The 12,821-nt window shown below is 47.8% G+C and overlaps 1 protein-coding gene across 7 annotated transcripts in view; it reads right to left on the bottom strand.

Moving 5' to 3' along the window:
* The window catches only part of ZBTB7C (zinc finger and BTB domain containing 7C), a 164,617-nt gene that overhangs the window by 4,607 nt on the left and 147,189 nt on the right, over nucleotides 1-12,821 (bottom strand). For 6 of the 7 annotated variants that reach the window (XM_054054503.1, XM_054054506.1, XM_054054504.1 and 3 more), the window contains one exon: nucleotides 1,583-2,779. In XM_054054503.1, coding sequence (XP_053910478.1) covers nucleotides 1,583-2,763 — 1,181 coding nt within the window. In that variant the 5' untranslated portion in view covers nucleotides 2,764-2,779. Of the gene's footprint in view, nucleotides 1-1,582; nucleotides 2,780-3,924; nucleotides 4,039-12,821 lie in introns of those variants that run through there. The other variant, XM_054054501.1, reaches the window with a different exon arrangement.

The raw sequence follows: 12,821 nt of genomic DNA on the forward strand, positions 1-12,821 counted from the left end.
CTCCTCGCATTACAATACGGAGTCTGCTGTTTTAATGGAGTGGAGCAAAGAAATTTATTTTTCAGGTCAAAGCCTCATCATCTGCATAACTTCCACTCAAATACTATCACAGAGATGGGAGAAGAAAGACAGGCTGAATGTGGGAGCACCCCAGGTGTCTGGCCATTGTCAGGAGCTCGCCTTTGCCTACTGTGCGTATTACTTTCCTCTGGTTTGCTCGCCCCAGCCTAGCAGGGCTCTCTCTCTCACACACAGCCAGGAGCTGAAATACCATGCTCTTGTCAGAAAGCTTTATTATTATGGTAAAGATTGTACTCATTAGATATTAATTATACCCAGCAAGAGCAGGTCCAGGAATCTATTTGTCTCTGCTAACCGATTAAATTTGCCCAGCTTTTCAGAGAAGGGCTGCAAGCTGTAGCATTAGATTTGCATCGCCTGCTCCAATTTATTACCATCAAGGGCTTGGCCAGGGCGCAGACAAGTTCAAAGGCTGGGGATGTAAGAATACTGGTACTAGGTGTGGATCTGGTTGGTCACACCTACCTTGGAGCAGCCCATGCCGAGGCTGGTCTCACCTAACTCGAGATACCTAAAAGTTAGGTGCCCTAATCTAAGCCCCACAAGCTGTCTTCGTGGTCAGGGATGACCCCTGCTCATCCCCTTTCCTCATCTACCTCTTTGAAGGAGCTCATCTCTTTCCACTGACCATGGAGGGAGTTAAGGCACCAGGATATTGCGTGGCCAGCATTCTGGGTGATAAATCATAGAATGATAGAATGATTTAGGTTGTAAAAGACCTTGAAGTTCATCAAGTCCAACAGTTAACCTAGCACTAGCGAGCCCACCTCTAAACCATGTCCCTAAGCACCACATCTACATGGCTTTTAAAACCCCTCCAGGGATGTTGACCTCACCACTTCCCTGGGCGGCCTCTGCCAGTGCCTGACAACCCTTTCAGTGAAGAAATCTTCCTTAATATCCAGTCTGAACCTCCTTTGGTGCAACTTGAGGCCATTTCCTCTCATCCTATCGCTTTTCACCTCGGAAAAGAGACTGGCCCCCACCTTGCTACTAACATATCATAATCAGGACCAGACTCAGAAAGTGCAGACACTGTTCTGTCTAAACATATGCAATTTGGTTGTGGTCTACAGAGATGCCAAAATGTGCAAACCCAACCTAATTACAACCCACAGCTAAACGGCCCTCCTAACTCAGCGCATCTCCTGGCACATTAGAGATGAAGCCTCCTTGGCTGTTTGGCCATCTGTTTTCCAGATGACTCTGGTCCAACTGTGGTGAACTATGGTGGAGCTGAAAATATCCTGTTATTTATTTAAGCTTTTGTCCAGTGAGTGGATGGATCCAGTGAGCTGTTGATGTCATCCACAACCCACCAAAATCAGGATGTTTGTTTTCTTCCTCCATCCTCCCTTCCTCCCTTTCTTTGCTACTTCTTTCAGGGACGAAAAATAGATGTGTAGCTTAGGAATCAGCTATGGGTGATGACGTGGCCCCTTCAACCACCACCACCACCCCCCGCGCGCGACCCCACACGGCACAGGTAACCAACGCACACCTGGTAAAGCGGACTTCACAGATATTGCACATATACGGCTTCTCTCCCGTGTGGGTTCTCATGTGCCTGGGCAGCTTGCCAGCCCCCATGATGACTTTGTTACAGATGGGACATTGCTGGGATGCCTTGGGCTTTATCTTCCTCTCTTCCTCCAGGGGCCATGGGGGAAAAACTCCTCCAAACTGGGTAGCGTTTAGGAAATTGAGATAAGCGCTATAGTCAGTCTCTGCCTTAATATGCCCTAAGGGACCTGCTGGGGTGTTGGTAAACATGTTCTTGAGGAAGTCATTAGGGAAAGGAGGCAGAGGTAGGTCTTCCTTCTCCTCCTCTTCCTTGATCTTCCTCTTTTTGATCACCAGATCCAAAGGCCCATTGTCTACTTGTGGTTCTTCAAGCTGGGAGAAAGAGCTAAAATCGCCATTCCATAGATGGGGGAAGAAGGGAGGGGTGAAAGGAGAGAGAGCTGGCCTCCTTTCTGGGATGTTCTCCTTAGGGTACAAGTTTTCCCTTAGCAAAGACTCGATGGAGAAGTCTCGTATCACACCCAAGTGTCCGGAGGAGCTGTTGGCTGGATAGTGATTTGGAAAGTCTTTAGGTGCTTCTGCATACGCTTCTTCAGTGAGCTCTGACTTAGAAGGGCTTTGGTGACAGCTTACTTCTTGGACATCGGTTAGGTTCTCCTGATTGACAAAATCTTCCACTTCTTCCTCCTCCTCCTCCTCCTCCTCATCTTCATCTTCATCTTCGTCGTCGTCTTCATCCTCTTTGTCATCCTCCTCTTCCGCCTCTCTGTCAGGCTCCATGATTTCAAGGCATACATTGATAATGCACTGGATCTCCAGCATCTTCGCAGCACTGAGGATGTGCTTGACGTTTGAGGTGGTGATGGTGAGGGTTGAGGTGTAGGCAAACTCGAGGATGGCAGAAAGTGCTTCAGGCTTGACAAAGTCAATCTCGTAAACACAGGGCTGGTCTGTTAAAGTGCCGGTAGTGAAGAGTTTTTTGAAGTACTTGCTGCAGGCAGCAAGGACAGACCGATGGGTCCGGTACTCCTGGTCCTGTACAATAAGGATGACATCGCAGAGGAGACCATCATGCCGCTGCTCATTTAAACCACATAGGACTTCACTGCTGTGGTTTGGGAATGGGATCCCAATAAGATCTTCAATGCCATTGGCCATATTCTCATTTAGTGCCCTAGGACAAAACACAGACAGAAGGGAATCAGCACGGGGTCCCATTCAGTAGCACAAAAACGACTCCACCTTCTTTCAGTGTCCTCCACTCCCCTATCCTACATGGACCTCTGTAATCACCGCCTGCCTGAGTTGGCCAAGTGCTTCTCCATGTCACCTTCAATTCCTTCCAGGTCCTCTGTGATTTAACCTCTGCTTTCCTCCACATCTCTTTGTCTCCTTCTTTGTCTCCATCCTCTACTCAATTCCCACCCTGTTCACTTTTTCATAACCACCCTCTTCTCTTTCACATCCCGCCCCCAGAAACCTTGTGCAATGACTCCCTCCCCGTCATGTTTCTTCCACATCCTCCCAGAGCCAACGTCTTTCCAGGCACATGTTGGATTTGTCCTGCCAGGAGCTATGTGGGGAAAGGGTAATGCTGTATTGCTTCACACTGACAAGTGTCAGCACCTACATTGCTTAAACAAGACAAGCCAGGGAGCGCCCATCTCATCTACGAAATTGTTTTTGGGACTGGTACAACTGGACGTCCCAAACGGGAGAGACTGCTGGCCATGACTGCTCGCTGCGGCAGGAGAGCAGTCCGTATGGACCAGAAGGTCTCCAGTTCTTGTGTCCTCCTGCTACCTTAGGCCTGAAAGGTAATCCATGTTACCTCAGCACATGGACAACCCACAAGGGGATGTCTTCCCAAGGGATCTGGGAATGGAGGAGGCAAGCAAGGAGTTGTGAGTCACATTGCACTGAAATGCTCAGAGAAAGACAACTGGCCAGAGGCAGATGGCTGTCTGCTATCTTCATCCATGAGCTGAGCTTGCTCTGTTCCTAATCCTGTTTGGACATGTTAGCATGGTATCAAATGCCTGTGCATCTGGCAGACACCTTCCCCTGCCACAGCAGCTCCACTTTCAAAGGGAAATTCAGAAGCAAAAAGCCCACACCCAAAAGGAAAACATGATTTTTATTTTTTTTTCTTGCCATGTTTTATCTGTAAGATGTTTCCTCTTTCACATGGCTCCAGCAGCCCTTCCACATGAGAAATCCCAGGAAAGGAGAGCGACTTCCTCCAGCAGGCAATGAATACATTAATCCCATCACACACAGAATACATCAAACAGTCAGAATAACTTTGAATACACTAACCCTTTGTAAGCCCCCAGGACGCAGAGCATGTGTTCATGCAGTGTCACCTCTACGAGCCTTGGCTCACGCTTCTGCTGCAGGTAGACAGTCCACAGCCGAGCAGCTGATCTCCAGGAGAGCCCAGGGTACGTGCAAGTAAAACTGCAGCCCCACTCTGGTCCCTTTTGCAAGGCTGAGACCGTCAGGCAGGTTCCCAATCCCACTCTGTGCCACCTCCACATCTCCCCTGGGATCCATCACCACGTCCTGGGTGTCCTTCCCTGTTTGATTTCTGGCCACTTGGGCTCCAAACTTCCTTCCTCCGCGCTACGCAGACCTGGTCTGACACATTGTGTTGGGCTGGCTCCTACCCTACCACCTGCCTCCAGCCCTTGGAGATGGAAAGAGCCTGATTTGATGGAGGTAGTCTAAGGGAACTCTTGCTTCACCCTGGTCAGCAAGCCAGCTACCCTTGGGGGAGGCTGAGGAGCCACAGAGGGGACCGGACACTGCAGCAAACATTCCCGTGGGAAGAGAAATGCCACCTCCCTTCTCCTCCCTTTGCAGGGTCATTCTCCAGACGAGACCTTGCAGATTGCTCCCCCACAACTAATCAGCGCTGCTGAACACTCACTGCCCAGGTGGGAGCTGGTGAGTGAAAGTCTTGGGAAGACAGTGCAGCCTAGGCGGAACAACACCCCAGGAAGGGTTACGGACCACCAGCCTGGTGGGAGCAACACCAGAACAGGGGATGAAATGTCCCTAAGCCTCGCAGGGAGCTGGAGGGCAGCCCCCACCATGGGAAGACCTTTACAGCCACCTCCCCAAGTCCAGAGGTGGGGAGAGGAACTGGGAATTACAGCGCTCCGAGCCCCCCCCCCATCAGCTGCAGCCACTGGCGCTTTCAGTCGAGGGGCGATGCTCTAGTCCCGAATCCCCTGGTGTGCTCATTAGCTCCACGCTAATTATGTCTGTTGTCTGAAACAAATTGATTCATTACAGTGTGCTGTGCTTAACCGTGTTAACTAGCTACGCTCCTCTACCAACCTGACCAGCTCTGTACCAAATCTTCCTTGAAAATCACTGACAAATGAAGTAAATCCGATGTGTTCTCCAAGTGAAGTGTAAGATAATAAATAACCTCTGAGCTGAGGAGGAGAAAACGACTTTTGGGGGCTTTGTTTCCGTAATAATAAGCATGAGCAATTAAATCTCTATTGCTGTATTTATCTTCTACTCCTTTGTTTTTCTTTGGAAGGAACATTCATGTTAGAGGAGCTCCTTGCATGAAGAAACGTGTCTTCTTACGATTCTATTTTGATCTTTTATTGCCAAATCACCCTAAGTGCAAGAGATCAGAAAAGCAGAATATGAGGCTACCCTGACAATTGTTTTTATAGAGGTTTTTTCCCAGACACTAAACTCCGTTCTCCCTAATTTGTGCATTATTCACTCAGCAGCCAAAAAAAAAAAAGGAATTAGGAGATCAGGGGCTATGTGATTATAAACTAAAATGATGTACAGCTCCTTTGGTGGAAATTGAATCCCTTCCCTTCCTTTTCCCCTCCTGGTCCTCTCGAGATGCGGTTCTATTAACCGAAGCACTTAGGCAAACCGATAACTTTACAGGATGCTGGTAAAATTGAAGGTGATTCATGTCACTTAAATGGGTAGGGGGGGGGTGGGAGGAAGAGAATCAGCCTTTTCATTTGCATAGATTTGCATTTTTTAAACTCGCAGGGTGGTTTGACAGCTCCAGAGCTCAGCAAGCCTGAGAAATGACCTTATGGTTCCCATGCCCCCGGGGAGGCTGATGGCCACAGGCTGGAAGTGTGCTGAGGCTGACGTTTTCCTTCCTCTCCCTCCCTTCTCTCCCTCCTCCTGCGCTCCCCCTTTCCTCTCCCCAAGCCACGGGTGGGGTCCTCAGGAATAACAGGCCTAAAAATAGCATCTGATGGTGACAAATGTCACCAGAGCGTGCACACACACATGCAAATGCTGAATGGACTAGATGAGTTAAAACAGAAAAATCCCATTTTATAACAGAAAATTACAGCACTGTAAAAATAAACTGGGGGAAAAGGGGAGGGAAAGGGTGGAGGGCACCTAAAATAAATGTATTCCTCAGATGACATCTTGAAACATTGCATTTATGGGCATGCTTAAGACTCATTCATTACTTTCTTGCCATGAAAACCCCATTTATAAAAGAATGATCCTGGGAGATGCTACTTGGATAAAGGAACACTTTCCTGCTTACCACCTGCGGGCGCGTGGCGAGCTCTGTCAGCGCACTGAGGGACCTGAGGCTGCCAGAGGAGAAAAGGGGAGTTGGGGGGAGCTGAGCTTTGCCCCCGTTTTGGGTGAAAATCTCTCGAGTTTGGGATGGATGGAGCTTCACCAGCTTAGAGCAGTGACGGTCACGCCAGCACAAAGGAGATGTGGAGGCAGATGTAGACAGGAATCTCAGCTGTGATGCCAGGTCCAACCTCGCTGCCTGCCTGAATGTGGGTGATACAACCCAGACACAAGCCAGGGTCCAACAATATTATAAACCACCTGCAATGTGCATTCTCTGAGTGACCCAAAGCTCATTCAGGGCACTCTGCTGCTCAAAAGCCTCTTCTATTTTTCATTTTTATTTCTTGGTTGCTTTATTCTCGTGTCTGCTTTTAACTTCAAGCCTGCTTCAGTATAATACAGCCTCAGAAAACCAATAATACACCAGCATAAAACTGAAATACCAGAGAGGGAGAGAGACGAAATGCTCATTGAGCATTGTGATAAATAAAAAATAGAAATACACTCGATAGATTATAGAGATATATCTATGGAAATAGATAAGGTAAACTAATATTGTCTATTTCCATTTGTATGAGTGCAAATAGAGGACGGCCACATCTCAAAGGAGTCCTGGGAAAGATGTGCCAGCCCCAGGGTGGGATAGGATCCTGCCTCTGGGTCTCCACATTGCTCAAAGCCTGTGACCTGTGGGGCTTCTCATCAGTACTTCCCTCTCCTTCCTCTTCTCCGCTAACAATGCCCTGCAAATCCGGGACCTTGGAGGAGATAAAGGCTGCCAGGAAGAGCTCAGGGCGGAACAGCACATGGTGCCTGGTTCAGGGCGATAGCTGGGTAAAGGATGCCCCTTTCCCACCCGTTCCATCCATGCAGAGAACACTTCCCAACCCTCCGTCTTCGCTGGGAGATGGCAGTTTTGGCCTATAATTGTATTCTGGCATGAAGCATCATTACTATAACGCACAGCTTTAAAATATTTTAATATGCCCATATTTGTATATACTTCTATTTTCATATTTGTATAGAGGTTCTCAGGGCATTTAATATTAAAAAGAGCATTGCTTGGCCTTCTCTTTGCTATGAATTTCCCCATGGGAAGGAGCTGGATCCTGACCACATTTCTTCTTGGTGTGCAAAGCGCTGGGCTGTTTCCAGCCCAAAGATATGGGATTGCCCCAAGGAAAGTTGGGGAGTGCAAAGCGGCTGACCCCCATGTAGTGCTCATTCTGCATTCAGTGTGACAGAGGAAGGAGCCCGAGGCTCTGGCTGATCTCTGCCTGCTATCTGTGTCAAAATGACATTTTTCCAGGCCGAACAAATGGTGTCTCCAATTCTTCCCATCACCTAGCTCTGCGCATGGAATGGGGTTTGGGATGCACGCCCAGGGGCAAGGTTTGGGCTTGAGCACCTCACCAAGGTCAGATCCTGCCATCCTGACACAGCATCCCTCAGGCTCAGTCCCTGCACAAAACCCCAGCAGAGACTCGAGCTCTACATCTGAATCACGAGGCCATCCGGCAAAGCATCCCTGAGGTGGCTGGACCTGGATTTGGGGCACTGAGCATCTCCAGCCACCCCAGCCTGCTGCCTGTAGCAGGAGAGGGACCCACAGAATCACAGAAAGGTTTGGATTGGAAGAGATCTTTAAAGATCATCTAATCCACTCCCCCTTGCAGTGAGCAGAGACATCTTTAGCCGGATCAGATTGCTCCGAGCCCCATCCAACCTGACCTAGAATGTTTCCAGGGATAGGGCATCCACCTCTGGGCAACCTGTGCCTCAGCACCTTCAGCATAAACAATTTCTTGTATTTAGTCTGAATCTCCCCTCTTTTAGTTTAAAACCATTCCCCTTGTCCTGTTGGTACTGACCCTGCTAAAAAGTCTGCCCCCATCCTTCTTATAAGCTCTCTCTGAGTATTGAAAGGCCACTATGGAACCAGGAAGAGGTTTCAATGGCTTTCCCGATGCTGATTTATTTCCTACTACCAACTCCTTCCCCCACTGCCTAGGACATTTGGCACCCCAAGGGACAGACCCTTTGGCTGTGCTGCTTTGCTACCTGTTCTTCTTTGCCAATCCCCACTCCAGGTGGCACCCAGGATGGGCTGGCTGCTCTTCCTCTGTTTCCCCATGGTTCTGCGTAGCATGTAGACCTGCCCGCTACATCCATCAGCCCATAAATATATGTCGTGTTTGGTTTTTTTCCAGGTTTATTTGTGCCTTGTCATAATGAGGCAATTAAGATGTGCATGTGAGATTACCTTAATCTGTCAAAATATTACAGCTGTTTTCCATGGGATATGCTAACCAGTGATTGATAGCTCCTGCTCCTTACCCGTGTTGTTGTTTTAGGGGAAGAGGGATGCTAGGTCTCCGTTCCCGCCTCCGTCAATTGCTCTGTGACCTTGAGCAAGTCCCTTGTGCAGGTGTCTCTGAGCAAAGCCACCCGCGTTTGGCACCCCACCCAAAACTGTCCCCATGGGGATGACACTGTTCCTTCGGCCAAGCGCTTGACTCCAATTTGGAAGATGCCTCTTCTTCTGCACCGTGAAACCGGGATCTCTAAAAGCCCATTTGAAATTCAAGCATAGAGGTGGGTTTGGTGTTTTTTTTTCTAATAAAACCCAAGGTGTAAACCCCAAAAAGGGCAAGCATTTGCTTAAGCACAGCTCCCCTCTGAACATCTTGTCTCCAGAAGAACATGTTATTAAACCACCTACCCTAGTACCTAGTGTTTCTCCCCTCTGGCGGAAAGGTGGGGCAGAGAGTTGTCTTTGTCTTTCAATCACTTCCCTGTGAGATGCCTGAAATGATGAGGAAAATGCAGTGACACTGAACGCTGCCTCCCTCGCAAGGAAATCAGGGTCTTTTTGAAGGAGATGAGCCACTTTGCAGACCCAAAGATAATGCCGTGGGAGGAAACCGGCTCGCTAGCAATAGCACCAGGGTTTTAATGCTGGGCTGGGCACCCGCTCCAGCCTCTAAGAGCCGAGACCAGCCTTCCCCTTGGGATCAGTCTTGCCTGGGGAAAGGTGGTGGTGTTTGCTTTTTAAGCGGTGTGTAAAATCATAGAATCATAGAATGGTTTGGGTTGGAAAGGACCGTGAAGGCCATCCAGTCCAACCCTTTACAGTAATCAGTGACATTTTCAACCAGATCAGGTTGCTCAGAGCCCCGTCCAACCTGACCTGGAATGTTTCCAGGGATGGGACGTCTACCACTTCACTGGGAAACCAGTTCCAGTGTTTCACCAAGTACAGTAAAAAAAAAAAATATTCCTAAATATAATATATATTTTCCTAATATATATTCCTAATATATTTTTCCTATATTTTTCCATGGTTTAGTGGTTGATAGGAATGGTTGGACTCGATGATCCAAGAGGTCTTTTCCAACTTGGTGATTCTATGAGTCTATGATTCTAATATGTAGACTAAACCTCTCCTCTCTTACTTTGAAACCTATTGCTTCAAGTCCTGCTAAAAACATTTTTCCCCATCTTTCCTATCAGCCTCCTTCAAGTACTGAAAAGCCACAATAAGGTCTCCTCAGAGTCTTCTCCAGGCTGAACAAGGCCAACTCTCTCAGCCTTTGTTCATAATGGAGGTATTCCAGGCCTTTTGGTGGCATCCTCTGGATTTGCTTCAACAGCTCCATGTCCTTCCTGTGCTGAGGAACAATAGGCTCATATACCCAAAACTTAGTTTACCTCCTCAAAAATCACAGGTTTTGCTTAGATCTGGACAAAGCAGACAAGGACAGAGAAGCCTTGGCGAGGAAGGGTACAAGGAGGGTCACATTGGCCTTGGAAGATGTTTGTTAGCAGCATTGTTAGCTCCACAAATGGAGCAGGTCAAAACTTAAGAAGATGCTCCACAGGACGCCGGTGCCAAGGTTGCCTACAGTGGCCAGTAGAGCTGCAGCAATGGTGATGCAGATAGAGACCACTGATGCTGGGAGGAGAGGGAAGGCCAAGAAGCCTCAGGGGGACAGCCCTTTCTGGCCAGCCTCCACAGAGCCAAAGATGTGTGAGGTAGCTGTCACCTGAAGGAGCTCCGGAAGTCGAGCATGGTTTGATCACCTAATTAAAGTGGTTACACTTCAAGGACTGAGATCACACAAGTGACCTTCAGCCTGGTATTTCCCCATTACCTCTGTGTCTTTTCAATATTAATACTGATCTCCAAACAAAATCCTTGGGCATACAAGGATTCATCCTTATCAACATCTGGCTGGCAAGTTGAGCCAAAGTGAACCATGTATATTTACACACTCTATATAAAACTGTCTTTTTGGGGGGCTGGCACTATCAGCTTGCTAGAAGCAGGCCATCATCTTCTCTTCTCTTCTCTTCTCTTCTCTTCTCTTCTCTTCTCTTCTCTTCTCTTCTCTTCTCTTCTCTTCTCTTCTCTTCTCTTCTCTTCTCTCCTCTTCTCTTCTCTTCTCTTCTCTTCAAAACTACAAGGAGACCTTGTTGCAGCCTTTTAGTACTTAAAGGGGGCTGATAAGAAAGATGGGGAAAAATGTTTTAGCAGGACTTGTAGCAATAGGACAAGGGGGTAATGGCTTTAAACTAAAAGAGAAGAGGTTTAGACTAGTTATTAGGAAGAAATTTTTTTCACCAAGGGTGGTGAGGCACTGTCACAGGTTGCCCAGAGAGGTGACGGATGCCCTATCCCTGGAAACATTCCAGGTCAGGTTGGATGGGGCTGTGAGCAACCTGATCCAGCTGAAGATGTCCCTGCTCACTGCAGAGGCGTGGAAGTGGATAACCTTCATGATCCTTTCCAACCCAAACCATTCTATGATTCTGTGATGAGAAAGCCATCTTCACTTGAAGTCCCATCAGGGAATCCAAAGTAAGTGGTGTTGGAAAACAACCTGCAGAGTATCCAACGATCCCAGCAGCAACATATTTAATGCCTTCTTCATTTTTCTGACAGCTGCTCTTCCCAGCTTCCAAACTTCATCAGAGAAGCTTAGCTGGCCATGCAGATCTGGGGCACGTCAAGACTAAAGACCTGCTCTATTTCTCTAGTACAACAGTACTTGGGAAGTACCACAAGGACTATTTGCTTAAGCAGATAAATAGTGATTACAGGTGCCACCTATTCACTCTTTGAGGTGTGGAGGTACAAATGTCTGCTGTGCCCTTTGTGAATCTGTCCTTGGGAATTTTTAAAGGCTAGTTACACGTTGCAGCAAATATTATGCATCTTTCAACAAATCTATCCCTGCAGATCAGCTCCAGCTATCAAGAGCCTACGCCAGGCACCTTGCGCTTCCACAGCTTTGTTTATGTACAGATACAACCTGGTGAAATGGCAAATTATGAATCAAATCCTCCCTCAGTACAGTTGGGTTCTTCTGATTGTAATGGGAAATTGCCACTGCTCCATGACCACCTGGCCCATGGGACAGTTCAGTTAATGCCATTTTTCCTGCCCTCAGCTCTTCCATGGGCTTATTGCTCAAGTTGGTCCCTCCAATGGCATGTGATGAAGAACAGATTGAACTCTTCTCTCTCTCTTGTCGCTCATCATGGCAGGCACCAGGTACCCAAAAAGCCCTAGCATCCCCTTAGATCTATTACAAGGTCTCCCACCCTGGCCTGACCTGTACATCATTTTACAACCAGCTCCCAGACCTTGGTATGACGTTTAGTGGATCAACACTGAGCCTCTGGGTGAGCCTGTAGGGATTTACCACCCAGCAGCTCTGCACAGTGTGGCATTAACATTAGGAAGATGCCATCACACCACCAGGACCAAGCCCAAGGGATCTTCCATTTCCTCAAAACCACTTTTTGAGCCCTAGATAAATGCAAACAAGAGCCCCACCTGGCCAGGGTAGAGTTCAATGCATCATAAAATTGAAAGTCTACGTTTCCACTTTAGTTTATTTTGTCTGGCTTCTTTAAATTACCCAACACAATTCTCAATTTCAGAGTTTATATAACTCTCCAAAAAACAGGAGCTTTGGGTCAGTTTTGGGTGGCAGCTTGATTAAGTCTGTATCCCGCATCACAAGTCTCATCTAATGTGCTGAGCAGGTCTTGGCAAAGGGAGATCCCAGTGATAAATGGCCAAACACAAACAATTACTGGAGCTGCGTTAAAGGCACAGCCCGGCTCCATGTGGTGTTTTGAGGGCTACATTTATACAAAAAGCAAGGGCAAATCAATTAACCACAGTGCCTAGAAAGGTGCTGTGGGAGAGGACTGTAGAGGTGGTCACATCTGATCACAGTGTAGCCTTGTCCCCAGTTTCCAAGAAGTTCCAGGAGGGATGGAGCTTGAGCGGATGGTGCTCTGGGCATCAGACCCCTTCTGCTCCTCTCTGCCGTGGTTTCTGCCAGGCTGGAGGTGCTCAATACCTCATTAGTTATGTTTTCTTCCCTTGGAATCCTTCAGAGGTCCCTCTCTACATGTCTCTCTGCTAACCTTGATACTCTCTTGGCCATGCTCCAGCATTTAGAGACTTTTAAAAGCAGTGTCATCGGTACAGGAAATGATCCTGGATTAATATCTCCCCTCCCTAGGTGTCTATATGCACATACATACATACATACACGTTATACGTGTGTGCTTGTGGGTGTATTGAAATCTCAACCAAG

Source organism: Cuculus canorus, chromosome Z, assembly GCF_017976375.1.
Source record: "Cuculus canorus isolate bCucCan1 chromosome Z, bCucCan1.pri, whole genome shotgun sequence".
NCBI lineage: Eukaryota > Metazoa > Chordata > Aves > Cuculiformes > Cuculidae > Cuculus > Cuculus canorus.